This window comes from Mustela erminea, chromosome 1 (assembly GCF_009829155.1).
Source record: "Mustela erminea isolate mMusErm1 chromosome 1, mMusErm1.Pri, whole genome shotgun sequence".
NCBI lineage: Eukaryota > Metazoa > Chordata > Mammalia > Carnivora > Mustelidae > Mustela > Mustela erminea.
Genome location: NC_045614.1, coordinates 171,153,806 through 171,168,635, shown reverse-complemented (window position 1 = coordinate 171,168,635; position 14,830 = coordinate 171,153,806). Strand labels below are relative to the sequence as shown.

General features: G+C 32.0%; 1 protein-coding gene across 6 annotated transcripts in view; it reads right to left on the bottom strand.

Annotated features, from left to right (window-relative positions):
* SENP7 (SUMO specific peptidase 7) overlaps nucleotides 1–14,830 on the bottom strand; it is a 164,055-nt gene that overhangs the window by 40,474 nt on the left and 108,751 nt on the right. For all 6 annotated transcript variants that reach the window (XM_032350414.1, XM_032350443.1, XM_032350454.1 and 3 more), the window contains 5 exons: nucleotides 11,914–12,098; nucleotides 10,533–10,866; nucleotides 9,318–9,472; nucleotides 6,570–6,716; nucleotides 2,212–2,245 (listed from right to left, as the gene is read on the bottom strand). In XM_032350414.1, coding sequence (XP_032206305.1) covers nucleotides 2,212–2,245; nucleotides 6,570–6,716; nucleotides 9,318–9,472; nucleotides 10,533–10,866; nucleotides 11,914–12,098 — 855 coding nt within the window. The remainder of the gene's footprint in view (nucleotides 1–2,211; nucleotides 2,246–6,569; nucleotides 6,717–9,317; nucleotides 9,473–10,532; nucleotides 10,867–11,913; nucleotides 12,099–14,830) is intronic.

Sequence of the window (14,830 nt, the reverse complement as noted above, 5' to 3'; positions counted from 1 at the left end):
AAAGGCAAGAGATAGGTGGTATGTGCGCTTTTTTACCATTTTCCCCTTCCTCCTGCTTTCTACCTAGAACACAAACATGATGACTGAAATATGAGCAGCCAGTTGTCCATGAAACAAACTTAAGGATGAAAGTCGTATGTCAGGAATGACACAGTAAAAAAACAAAAGTGACTGGGCCTCCGAAGACCAAAGAAACACTGTATCAGCCCTGTTCAGCCTATCTCTGGATTTCTTCTTCATGAAGGAAAATTAAGTTATTTTCTTTAAGTCACAGCCAAACATAATAGATAATATAAATATATAAATTAGTATTTCCCTGAGCTACTGTAGAAAAAGAATAAGCATTTAGACTTCTACATTCCTTGTCTATTAAAACCTTTCATATGCATGCCTCGTTTTTAAAAGATTTTTATGGGGCGCCTTGGTGGTTCAGTCTGTTAAGTGTCTGACTTCGGCTCAGGTCATGATTTCAGAAGTCCTGAGATGGAGTCCCATGTTGGGTTCTGCACTCAGCAGGGAATCTGTTCTCTGGGAGACTCCCTCTCCCCCTGCCCTTTCCTCCCATTCATGCTCTGAAATAAGTCAGAGAAAGACAAATACCACATAACATCACTTACATGTAAAATTTTAAAAAAAAAGAAAAAAAAACACAAGTTCATGGATACAGAGATCAGATTACTGGCTGCCAAAGGCAGGGTGTGGGTGGGCAAAATGGGTAATGGGGACAAAAGGTACAAACAACAGTTATAAATAAGTCATGGGGATGTAATATACAGCATGGTGACTACAGTTACTGTATTACAAATGTGAAAGTCACTAAGTGAGATCTTAAAAGTCATCAATCTCAATAGGAAAAAAAACCTTTTGCAACTATGTATGGGGAGGATGTTAACTAGACAGATATTAGGGATCATTGTACAATATACACAAATAACAAAACATGTTGTACATCTGAAACCAGTATCATGTTACATGTTAATTATACCTCAATTTAAAAAAAAAAAAAAAGGATATGGGAGGAGCGTTGTTACATAGATATTTAACTATAGATTACTATACTTTCTTCTAGGAATTATTATTTTCTTTTAAATCAGGTCTTTGTTTCTTCTAAATGTTATATTATTCCATAATAACTTATTAAAATATCCTAATTAGGAATATCAATTTGTTTATTCTGTGCCTTGTCTTATATATTCTTACTAATACTAACTTCCTAATTATTAGATTATTGTAATATATAGCTGTGGATTCCATATGTGGCTCTGTGGGGAGTCCAATTAAAGTTACTTCAATCACATCTTCAGTCTTGGAACAAAAGCTTCCTCTCTTCCATAGTCAATCTGTAAAGTGCTATTTGTGTCTATTTTTCTTCCTCATTTTTTTCATAATTCAATCTCTACAGAGACTATTCTCTTTTGCTTCTTATTTGTTTTCTTGGTGTCATTATTATTCTGAAAGGATTTTAGTTGGGGAGAAAATAGAAAATGTTCTGAGTCTCTGTATATTGCAAGTATAGTTACCAATCTATTGTGCCTTACTCAGATAAGAAATGGTATAAAAAAATTTCTCCTAACCCCTATGCAAAACCATTTTACATGTTTGTATGCAACATTATAAATTTTCCTTACAGTTCCTATTTTCATACATTTCATCACACCAAAATCTTCTTGCTATCAAAACTTTATTTCTGTTACTTTGAGTCTCTTAATATTACTGGTGTTTAAAACAATAGTTATAAAATATATTCAAATAGTCTAATAAAATGTTTTAACTTCTTTTAAAGCTGATTTAAAAAGTGTTAACACGGGGCGCCTGGGTGGCTCAGTGGGTTAAGCCGCTGCCTTCGGCTCAGGTCGTGATCTCAGGGTCCTGGGATCGAGTTCTCTGCTCAGCGGGGAGCCTGCTTCCCTCTCTCTCTCTCTGCCTGCCTCTCTGTCTACTGTGATCTCTCTCTGTCAAATAAATAAATAAAATCTTTAAAAAAAAAAAAGTGTTAACTTGAAATATATTAATTGGGGAGGGTATGTGCTATGGTGAGAAAAAAATTATAATAAAAGGAATCAAACTTGAAATACATTATTAACCTTAGTTTTACTTAATTTCTATACTGAAAAAATTATGGAAATCTGGCTACAGAAAGGTTTCAGAGTTTTTGCTATTTTATGTTCAAAATTACAGTGAAAAGAAATCATAAAGACAATGACAGCTTACCTTGAAATGGGATCTTAACATACTTTGTCGTGAACTAAAGGAAACATAAAAAAGCAAAAAATGAGTTACCGGTCAATATGTTACTATTCAAAATTTTCAGGTTTTGTTTTGTTTTGTTTTGTTTTTTTCTTTTTCAAACCACAAGCATGTATTCAAAGTCTATACTAAAAGTGCTCAAGGGGCGCCTGGCTTGCTCAGTCCATAGAGCATGCAACTCTTAATCTTGGGGTTGTGAGTTCAAGCCCCACGTTAGGTGTACAAATAATTTTTTTTAGGTGTACAAATAAATTTAAATTTTATTTTAAAATATTCCAAAAGAAGTGTTTAAGCCTTTTTAAAAATAAGCCAAGAAAATATCTCACTGTAAAGACTTAGCTGGGGTTTTCTTGGTAAAGACCTAATTTTATTGAAGAACCCTGAGCATATAATTTAACTCTCAATATGTTCATTTATTAAAAACCAGTAAGACTTTACTTAATGTATCTTTTATAAATGTTTCCTGAATATTATGAAAGGTATAAGTCAAAGTCCCAAGAAACTGCCAAGAGAACCCCAAGGTGTCAGTGACTTTGGTAAATAAACCACAAAACAGGGTTTGATTCTTGGCTTTGTTGACATTCCCAGCATTCATCTTTCCATGTTACAAATTCACTTCTGACTGAAAGTGCAGCACAGTTTTTGTTCTTGCTGGTCCTTCTGTGCCAGGACACTAATTTTCTCTAGGAATTTTTGTATATATCTGACCTTAAGTACTGCTTTTATAACAAACTTTCAAGGTCATGGAGCACCTAAAATCTTAAATGTTCCATCTAAAATAGGCTTTTAAATTCATTTTTCCAGTAATGTCAAAATGAATTCATGGCTATTTATTTATTCTTCAGTTGGGTTTCTCTTCTGATCAATACATTTATGAAATTGTTTACCACATCAGGGGTATAGTCTGTGAGCACAAAACAAAATTAAAAATGGTCTTGGTACATGGCTACCTAAATTAACTACCAACAGAATTCCAAATAAGTAGCAAACAATGTCCAGTGAAACCATAGGATTATTGTGACTCATTTCTTTTTCCAATTTAAAAATTATTTCATATTGCAGTTTAATACATATAAAATTCATATTTCAGAGTCTAAGTCAGCCACTAAAGCAAAATTCAGCCAGAAGTCCATATGAATTAAAAGCTGAGTTTGGGATTCAAATCCTGTCTCTACCACTTATACACAAAGTAAGTAGGTAAATTTAGGTTAATTACTGAACCTAAATTCAATAAGCTCTTATCTAAAGCTGAAATCTTTCAAAAGGAACTATTATCATTAGACACTAACATCTGATTAAGTATATTATCTAATTTAGTCAAATGCACCTTATTATCCTGTCACTTTCACACAACTGCTATATATATTTGGTGTATATTTTCCCTTGCCAAATTCTGAACGTATTTACTAAATCTTTAATCTCATAAAATATATCTCATCAAATGTAAATAATTATTTATAGAAAATGAGTATAAGGAATTTTGCTTTTGAGATTTTATAGACAGTACTACAAATTTATGAACTAGAATAGTGTATCTATATATCTTGGCCTCTACTTTGTCATTATTTTCTCATTCTTCCACAGTAAGTATTCTTGTCCTATATCAAATCTTTCAGCAAGGATCTGATAATTATTTATATCTTTGTGTGATGACTAAGCCAACATGTAACCTCTCCCAAAGGCAAAGCCCTATTCCCAGCAAAAACTTAATCCCCAGTTAGGAAGATAAGACATATTTTTGTGAGAGTAAGATAAACCCAGTTCTCTGAAATCATACCATGCCTATTTTATAACTTCTTAAAAATGGCCAGTACAGTTCTCTGAACACAATGTTTACTTAATAAACAACTGCCCTACTATCAACAAAGCTGAGAAACAAAAAAATGAAGTGCTTACATCTATTGCAGCATTCTTTACACTAAAAAAAAAAAATAAAGGTCCAACTATAAAAAAATGAGCTCTAATTTATGTAAATAGCTTCCCAATATAGGTATTTTTTTTAGTTTAGCTAAAATGTAACTATCATGAGAGTGAGAACAGTATCTTCAGTTAATCTACAACGACACATTAGTAGAGACTCATTAAATATCTGGAAAATGACTGAGTTTAATTCTCTTACTTACTCCCCCACAAAAAAGTTCTTTCATTTCTCTGTTACAAAACATTATGAACTGTATCTGAAAAAGGAATATATAAGAAGTCTTTTGGATCCTTGAAAGTTTTAAGACTTTTACCTTTTTCTCTCCCCTTTTCATGTTATTCATTGTTTTTATATGTTAAATTTGCTTATGCGCTCTCCTTAGTAACATACTGTTTTAATATTTACAGAATTCCTCTAGGTCTTTCTTCATATACACATATTTTACCTGTATATATTTGCTTTGATTTACTAAATCACTTTACTTTAATTAGACATTTAAGTTTTTATTTCAATTATAAGAACTGTTCCAACAAACATGAAACAAATTTTGAAAATCTACTTTATGACATTTATTGAATATCTGCACTCCCCTACTACTTCTAATAGTAAATATTGGGGCAACCGAAATGTTTCAACAGTCAGGAGTTACGGACAACCCAAGTACCCCAAAATAGATATATGAACTAACTTAATAATGGTAAGTTACAAAACAGCATATATGTCATATACTTCTGCTTTAAACATAATATACATATCTAATATGAAGAATATGGAATGATATTGACAGCAGAGTTGATGTCAAATATTTCTGGATAAGCAAGATTATAGATATTCTTTAAATTTTTCTTAAAATAAAATAGTTTCTTTACTCAATTATAATTTTTTGTTTGGTCTTATTTTTTGCCCACAAGTCCACCTAAGTATGATATACAGTTAATAACATTAACTAATAAAAACCCACTGCTGAATATTTATGTTGGACTTTCTCCACTGACTACTCAATTATTATCATATATTTATATTGTTTAGCTTTTCACCATTACAAACAACTTAAAAGAAGAAAAAATGATTAAACTGAATCTAAAATAAAAAAGTAAAATGGGAGGGGAAGGGAGAAACATTATAAAAAGTGAATGAAATTCCTTAAAAGAAAATAAAGTGTAAAACCATCCCAGGCATGCCCAAATCATTAATATCTAAAAGCTACTGATCAGAGAATATTAAACAAAATTGCTCTTGTGTTTTCAATCAAAGCAATTTTAACTATATTACAAGCTACCATTATTTGTAGATCCCAGATTTTGCTGTTTGTATACATGAATTAGGCCATCCTCCCACATAGTCACCAAGTAAACATCTACTTTATGTCTTAAATCATGTGCCTTCCCTGTCAAGTCTTCCGGGATTCCTCCAGACAGATATTCCCATATGCACCCTTCTTGTACATATTTCCATTTAACATTTTATCATAATGTAAATATCTATTTATGTGTCTGTCTCTTCAATTAGACTACAAATTCCATGAAAGGAGAGTGTATGTCTTACCATTTTATTTTTCTCGGCCCTATCCCTAACATACTGACATATTAATAAAACTTTTGGGAGAATACCTGAGTTATAATCTGACATGGTCAATGCAATTCAACTAGCATTTCACATGCTTATTTAGGATTGAACCATTTATGGAAGGTGTAAAAGCAAATAAAAGCATGGCTCTTCACCACAAGAAGCTTAAAGGCCAATGGAGAAGTTCAGGCAAAAATATAAACAATTATAAACCCACAGAATAAATCTTACAACAGATGTACAAACAAAGTGCTCTAAGTATACACTAAAGGAAGAAGTTAGTTCTGGCTAGAAGAGAGGAATCAGGAAAGGTTTCCTGGAAGAGGAAATATTTCAGATAAGCCTAAAAGGATGGTTAGAATTTTAACAACAGAAATAGTAAGAAAATACAGAGACGTGAGTAAAATACAGTCTAGGAATTACTCCTGGAGATCTTTAAAGAAATTTAGGAATTTGAAGAACTCAGTTTACAATTTAAAGCAGCAAAATGGGATTTCTTCTTTTTGCTCTCAACTATACCCTGAATAAAAATTGACTTTACCACCAAGTAAGTTTAAGAACTCAATGAGTATCAATACTGCATATTATCTTTTTCATCCATGATCTTCATTAAAATAGCTGTGTCAAAGATATAATTTTAGGATGTTCCCTTATGATTTTAGGATTTCCTCCAGTTAAGGTCATGTCTCAAAGTAGGTATAATGACATATTCAAAGTGTCCCATATAAAATAAATCTCAATTCCATTTTCATTTGTATTTTTAAAAAAGACAATCTGTAAATGTCTTGTCCATAATCCAAAACTGAAAAAACAAAAACAAATTAAATATACTTACTGTAACACAACCTTTAGAAGCTCCTTTTATTTTACCAATATAAACAGAAGTAAATATAAAATCCAGTTGCAGGTCCATCTCATTACTAGGTATAATACAGGAAATGTTTTCCATGACAGGATTATATGGACATAATTCAGATGAAGCCTAACAGGAATAAATTATAAAATGCATATAACCCTAAATATTACACAAATGCTGACAATGATTTTCAAAGTCAAATACTTCTTTAAATTGCTATTAATGAATTTGTGAAAGATTTTATACTGTACTTGTAAAGAAATCATTATCTATATTTTTTTCTTAAAAAGCATATGATTTACCTTGAAAAAACTACTCCTAATAATTGAATCTTAAATTAATTACATAGGCCTAAGCTCTAGAAATATATCTTTCTCTGCATCAAAGCCATAATTTCAAACTTAATATTCCCTAATAGGTTTTATTCAATTTTAGCTCAACAGAAATATATTAAGATTTATATAGTACCTTAGTACGAAATGAGTTTCTAAATATATTATCTCTTTTAATCACAACCACCCTGTGAGGTAGTTTGGGTTCTGGTTATTTTTTTTCCATTTCATAAGTAAAACTAATAGATGTTTCGATTGGTTAAGTGACTTGCAAAGGTCATGAAGTTGGTGTGAAGCAACATTAAGTCAAATCCAGGTTTCTACCTGCAGGTCAAGGGTTATTTCAACCATGTAAAATTGTTTCATACACCATGATGATGCTCTTAGGTAATGCACTTGAAGGCATGTAAGTGCCTAAGAACCATCTGTTATATCAAATACAGAAAAAAACAGAATTATATTGTTTAGCTTTATGTTCTTTATGTTATATTGTTTACTCTATGTTCTATGTCTGAAAATAACTAACCAGTTGCCCAAAACCTCAAAAATTATACCACTTCCACTCAAACAACTATAGAACTCTGCTTTTAAATTACAATACACTATTGGGAAGTATTAGCAGCAGCTGTTTCCTACAATCTCTTCTGAACTTTAAACTGCTTTCAAATGACTTTTTCAACTCCACATTTGGCTAGCCTTTGTGCACTATTCCCCTTTAACCCTAACATCACTAACGACCAAATAAATGACCACTACAGCAACTACGCACGTGTACTTACTCTTCTTCTACCTCTAGAAAATGTGATTAATCCTCATGTGAAACATGTAGCACCCATTATTCTTAACCCAGCTCACAATGCCATTTATCTGCCTAATAAAAAATCTTTATCATTATCTTTTATTGCTCACTCTAAAATTCTTCTTATCCCTTAAAGAACAGATAACAAATCAACTACAGGGACTCTAATCAGTCAGACTAATAACTGTGTGTGTGTTTTAAGTGATAAAATGAGAAGACAGGATAAAAAGAATTCCTTTTTGGGGCCTCACATTTTGCAAAGACTAAACTAAGTGCTTCCTAAAAATGGCCAACCCATGTTTCTCATAACTTCACTTAAAACTGGAAACAAGGAAAGGTGTAGAGATATTAAGGTATGCTGCCCTATAAGTCTTAGTAGGTCTTCACATTATTTTCTGCCTGGGTTGTAATCTTATTCCATCAGTTCTACAAAAAGTGTTATTTTCTTACGATATGATCATTCATACTGCATTATGAATTTACATGCTGCCCAGGAAACTATAATTCATTGAGACATTTGAACTCATTATCAATAATGACATGGTTTTTATTACCAATACAACTAAGACATCAAGTAGGCTACTGGCCCAATCAAGCAAAAATGGTTACATTTTAACAAAATTTCCCAACACAGATGCTAAGCTGATCTCTATATAGAGCACCAAGGCAATAAAAACACCAGTGAAACAATAATCAGACCACCATATTTTTTTTTTATAGAACTGACCCTATTCTTCATCACACCTTAGAGAATAACAGCTTCTGACATTATTAAAAAATAAACCAACAAAAGTTTTACCATAATTCTACACTGGTGGTCACTGATAATCATTTCTTTAAAATAGGATATTAAAAGGATGATAATAAGAATACTGACAATAAATGATTTGAACCTCACTTTAGAGCTATACTTTCTAAAATACTATGTCAAAACACAACTGGCTGACATTAAGCCAACAAGGCACTTCCATTTGTTATCTTCTGTAAGAAGGAAAAGACAAAGGACTTACCAAACTGCTAGGTTTGTGACACTATTCTAAATGCTTTCATATGTTATTTCCTTTAATACTCAAAATAATTTTGTGAGGTAGATATTATCAACTCATTTAACATATAGGTTAACTAAGACTTAAAGAAGTGACTTGCCCAAATGACAGAGGTGAGATTTGAACACAGGTCTGTGATCTCCAGAAACCATGTTCTTTTCTCTACATAATCCTACCTTAATTGCATGTGAGGAAAAGGAATAAGTTCAGGTAGCCACACTACTGGAAGACCGGACAGATAAATATGGGAAACTGTTCAATTCTAGGAAATGTTTTGATAAAGTAGTTAAATGTCTAATCAGAATCATTTTTTAAAAAAAGAAAAAGTATGCAAGTCATAGAATATTTAGACTGAAAAAAATATAAATGACCAAAAAAAATTCTTTCACTTCAATAAAATTACATATTTTCAAACGAATATGAAAATTATCTCAAATTTAAACTACGAAATCTGTAATTTTTATTATAATATTCTGCTTGATGAAAGAAACAGTTGTTAGTCAGTAGTACATATTTCACTGCTAATTATGAGAAAGCAGAAATAAATTACCTGTACAGATTCACATGTAATCAATGGAAGTTCTGACAATGCTGATTCAGAAGTATTATTTTCATTAGTGATGACATGGTCTTGCTTAGGTTGTAATTTAAGAATTTCTGAACTTTTATGTTCAACAGGTCCTTCTTCATCACTGGAAACAACAACTAAAAAGAAACAATTGTTTTTTAAATGTGTCACAATAAACACACTTCAAAAAGAAAACTTTGTAATTCATGCAATATACCTTTAAAATTCCATTAAAATTTAATCATCTAACTTTGTCCAACTTAGAAGCTGGACTACCATTCATTATCTGATTTATACTAGTTATATACAATATTTCCATATCAGTGCTATTGTTTAGCAGTTACCTGCAACCTTACTTTCTGGAGGATGAAGATACTTAAAAATGGATAAAGCCATGAGAAAGAACTTAGGGAAAAGTTCTGGCGAGAATAATAAAAATGTATTGTTCCAGTACTCTAAACTGTACTTAAAAAATTAAATTTAAGATTAAAATTTTAAAAAATAAATTGTACTTTAATGCTTGTTACATTAGTTGCTTCCAGGAGGAAGCAAAAAAAGGTTTTGTGTACCATGTGAGTATATCAAATACTTGAACATTAATTAAATCAAAATTAATGATAATTATTATATAGCACCTAAACTCTGCACTTCAACTTCATCAACCAAAATGTCAATAATAATGGCTCTTCTGGAATCCTTTTTAAAAACTACTGAGATGAGGGACTCCTGGGTGGCTCAGTTGACTCAGCGCCCAAGTATTGGTTTTGGCTCAGTTCATGATCTCCTGGGTCATGGTATTGAGCATCTCAGCACATGCCCAGAGGGGAGTCTGCTTGAAGAGTCTCTCCCTCTGCCCCTCCCCCAACATGTGTGTACGCGTGTGTAAGCATGCTCTCTCTAAAATCAATAAGCAAATCTTTAAAAAAAATTACTGAGATAAACTATAGTTCAAAATTCTAAAAAAACAAAAACAAAACAAAAAAAAACCCTACTTCCAAGTAAACTGTATTGTTTACCTAAATCATTACAAAATTTATAAACAAAGTCCCAAAACCCCAAGTTTTCTTTTCCTCAAGTTAATATATTCCATAAGGATGTCATAAACAGCTAATGCCTCATTAAAATTTGAGAGGTAAAATAAAACAACTAAGTAAAGCAGAGAAAATTTAAAAACATTATTATCCTACTGTTACTTACTTGGTTCAACTGATATCAGAGATTGGTTCCCCTCACTGTGTTCACTTAAAACGGGCTTTTCTATTGTATTCAACTCATCCTTCTCAAGCAGGGTAGAATTCCCCACAGTATCAGTGGAAAGAGAGCTCTCAAAAGTTTCAGTGGTTGAACAGTCAGAGGTACTTTTGGGAGCAGCACTCAAAGCCAACTCCTGACTATTAAGTAAGGATAGTTTAGCAATATCAGTTTCTACAGGTTCAGGTGTAATTTCTTCAAGCACTTTTGAGTCTTGATGATAGTTTTCACTTGGCTTCTCAAATTCAGCAGATGCTGCTGAGTCATTTTCTTGTATTTTCTGAACATAAATGCATACAGAAAATTAGCATTAGTCAGATTTGGCTAAAGAATTTTTGAAAGTTTAAATTCTTAAAGGAGAATATAAAAGTAAAAATATCATTTCTATAACAAAGGAATAGGAAACTACATAATTATATTATATTACTATTGCCAGGGTCTCCCAAGTAAAAAGACAGAATTTGGTCTGTCTGATCAGACATCCAAACATTTTTTTAAATGCTGTGATGTGGAAATTCCCTTATTTACAAGTGGTTCAGATGGTCTCCCACAACCTAGTCAACTTTAGAATAAGAAAAATGTTTTTTACAGTTTTATTTTGTAAGTAATAAAGCTAAATGACATCATGTGACTTTATCAACAAAAGCAAAAAAATAAAAACTTAAGAGGCTAACAATTTGAAAAAACTATCAAATCAATCACTGCCTTCACATCTCTATCACCATTTAAATCTAAACCTGTAACTCAAAGTTACTGGAAAGTCCTTAAAAGGCCTTGTGAATTAAAGGGAGTAAAAATATTCTCTTCTTTTACTTCTATTAACTGTTCACTAAGTTTTGAAAATAGTGTGTGTTAATAAGTATGGTAATTCTTCACTTCCAACAAATTCCCTAAATCCTAGGTAGAGTCTTAAAGAAGTTGGTAAGTAAATTACTACTAATAAAAGAAATCTGGTAATAATTTTACTCAGTGTGTGAAAAAGCAATTGCCTGGACAGTATGAATGGAGCATTAATAAAATCTGGTTAAAATAAGGGAAAATAAAAGAGAACAAGTCCACCAGATATCTACCAAAGTAAGAAGTGCTATCAGAGAAGAGTATTTTTAACTTTACTTGTTCATAACATCTGAAATTTGTTTCAATAGCTATATTACTAAAAAACATTTAAGTTATTTTTCAAAAATCAGAGAATCAAAAAAATAGGCAAAAAATAGAAAGAAATCTAAAGATAAAAATGGATTGTTATAAGAACATTATTTGGTCACAGTCAATTCATTTTTGTCATAGAATAAATTATTTCATATGATATCTAAATACCTCTACTTACTATCTGTTCTGCTGACTCATACAAAGCAGAAGTAGAATTATGAGAACCAGGAAAATTACTTCTAAGCCTTTTCTTTCTCTTCCTGGAAGTCAGGGCAGGTTCCACTTTTGAATCAGAAAATGTATCATCTTTATTTCTGCTCCCATCTTCAAGATGATCACAACCTCTACTTCCACTACTGAGCTCTTAAAAAATAAAAGAAACAAAAATATAGCCAAACAGTACGGAAAGAATCCCTTTTAAAAGAGCTCGGATAAACATCATCAAAATTGCTGTACGACTTCCAAAACTAATCTAAAAAAAATTCACCATTACACTTTCATACTGACATGGATGAATGTAAAGAAATACCCTATTTTAAGTTGCCTACACAAAGTAAATGTTCATTGTACAATAAATACAAAGTGAGGAAAATATATATAAAAGGAGTATTCTTTAGTAACCAAATCAAAACAAACTATATTTTTCCTTTTCCTACAATTACATGTGATTGTAATACAAAAAGAGGGGGAAGTGACAATAAAGTTTAGAAAATTCACAAGTTTAAAACATCTTGATAATTCATTGTGATTTTAGTAATTAGTTGTCTTTTTAAAATTTAAATGTTATATACATTATGTATTTTTTTAAGTGAAAAGAGACAGTACTTATGAGTATTAACCACTGCTCTTTTAAAAGGAGCCAAGGGGGAAAAAATAAATAAATAAATAAATAAGTAAAAGGAGCCAAGAGACACCTGGGTGGCTCAGTAGGTTAAGCATCTGCCTTCAGCTCAGGTCATGACTTCAGATTGAGTAACATTGGGCTCCTTGCTCAGTAGCAAGCCTGCTTCTCCCTCAGCCTGCTGCTCCCCCTGCTTGTTCTTTCTCTCTCTCTCTCTCTGACAAATAAATAAAATCTTTAAAAATATGAATGAATGAATGAATGAATGAATGAAGGCAAAACATTTAACCTCAACAGCAGAATATAATGTGTGATCATTCACAAAGCTATCAATTTAATTCAGTTTCTTCTATTTAAAAATCAAGATCTCATTTTAAGTATCCAATAAATCTACTCCCCTACAGATAAAGAAATGTTCCCTTCTGTAAATCAACAAAACATTATTTTAAACCTATGTCAATTATTACTAAAAATGCTTAGTATTTCAGTTATCAAATATATGTACTATACAAAAATACCTTCCAAAAGGTTCTACCTTACTAACTAAAGGTCCTCCTGAATTCTACTGCTTTCTGAATCTACATACTCAAAGTATATGTAAACAGAGTCCCAAGGCAGCTTCTTTGAATTTATAACTTATAATTCATGTAACAGTTACTGGCCTGACCTCTCTGTTCACTCAAAATTCTTCAATACTACCCACCTTCTCTTCAAACTGTTCTTGCCCTTATTCTTGCTGCATAGACACCTAATAACTGACATTCACAGTATCTCTTGTCATTCTTTAAAAGGCAGGCATTGGTCAGGATTGAGAGCAAAATGCCAAGATGGTCAACAGTCTTCCAATTTCCAAAGAAAATACTCTTTGCTCTCTCCCCCAGAAAAATAAAATATCCTCCTAAACATAGTATTTTGAAAAGCACAATTGCTTTTTTTTGCGGGGCGGGGGAGTAAACTTTGTAAACTGGAAAGGGAGTCAAATACAATTTCTACATACAACTTCTGTATCAAACTACATTTTCTAAAAATAAATACTACAGCAAAAAGACTGAGGAAATGAAAGGGGCTTGAGAAAAACCCTATTATACAGGAGTTTTCGCTCAAACAGTCTCTTTGCTTTTCAAACATCAGCCAAGACTATCTCATGGAAAATAAGAATAAGTTAGATAGGGCTTGGCATTATAAAAATAGGATTCTACCTACATAATATATACAATTTAACTCACACATTTTACTATATGTAAAATTAAAGAAATGACAAATTCTTATAAACTAAAGAATATTAAATATTTCCAATACAGGGTGCCTGGGTGGCTCAATCAGTACAGCATATGACTCTTGATCTTGGGATTGTGAGTTTGAGCCCCAATTTAGCCTCTTAGTTAGAAATTACTTAAAAATAAAATCTTTAAAATATTTGTGTGGGGGGGCACCTGGATGGTTCAGTTGGTTGAACAGCTGCCTTTGGCTCAGGTCATGATCCTGGACTTCCAGGATCGAGTCCCGCATCGGGCTCCTAGCTTCTTGGGGAGTCTGCTTCTCCCTCTGAGCTTCTCCTCTCTCATGCTCTCTCTCACTCATTCTCTCTCAAATAAATAAATCAAATCTTAAAAAAAAAAAAATACTTGTGTGTGTATGTTTGTATAGTACCAATATATTATTTTCATAAAAGCAAATTCTATAAGGCAAACAGTATACTATGAAAGAATGGTACACTTGGAGTTGAATTCAGAATTCCCATTAATTTATGGGCTTATGTTAAAAAACTGGTATGGGGTTTTTTAACTGACGGTGCCTAAATGGCTCAGTCAGTTAAGTGTCCAAATCTTGATTCTGGCTCAGGGTCATGAGACTGAGACCCACGTCAGGCACTAGGCATGCAGCCCACTTAAGATTCTCTTTCTCTCTTTCTCCCCCTATTTGTTCTCTCTCTCAAAAAAATTTTTTTGATAAAAAATAAATATTTAAAAAGACTCTCCTTCCCCCTTTTCTCTTCCCCCTTTTCCCTCTCTAAAAAACAAAACAAAACAAAAACTGGTATTGGACACAAATACCCATAAGATGGAAACAAGTTTCCATCTTATGGTGAGTGAGTTTCAATCAAGTTTCAATAGCTACTTTTCTTAAAAAAAACTTTATCTCTGAAGAGAACTTCAGGGGTACTAAGGAACTATAAAGTGTTTCTGTTTTTTTTTTTTTAATCATGCATTTTTTCCCCCTGCTATGTCTAAAATTCCACTGTGACTTTGAAGTA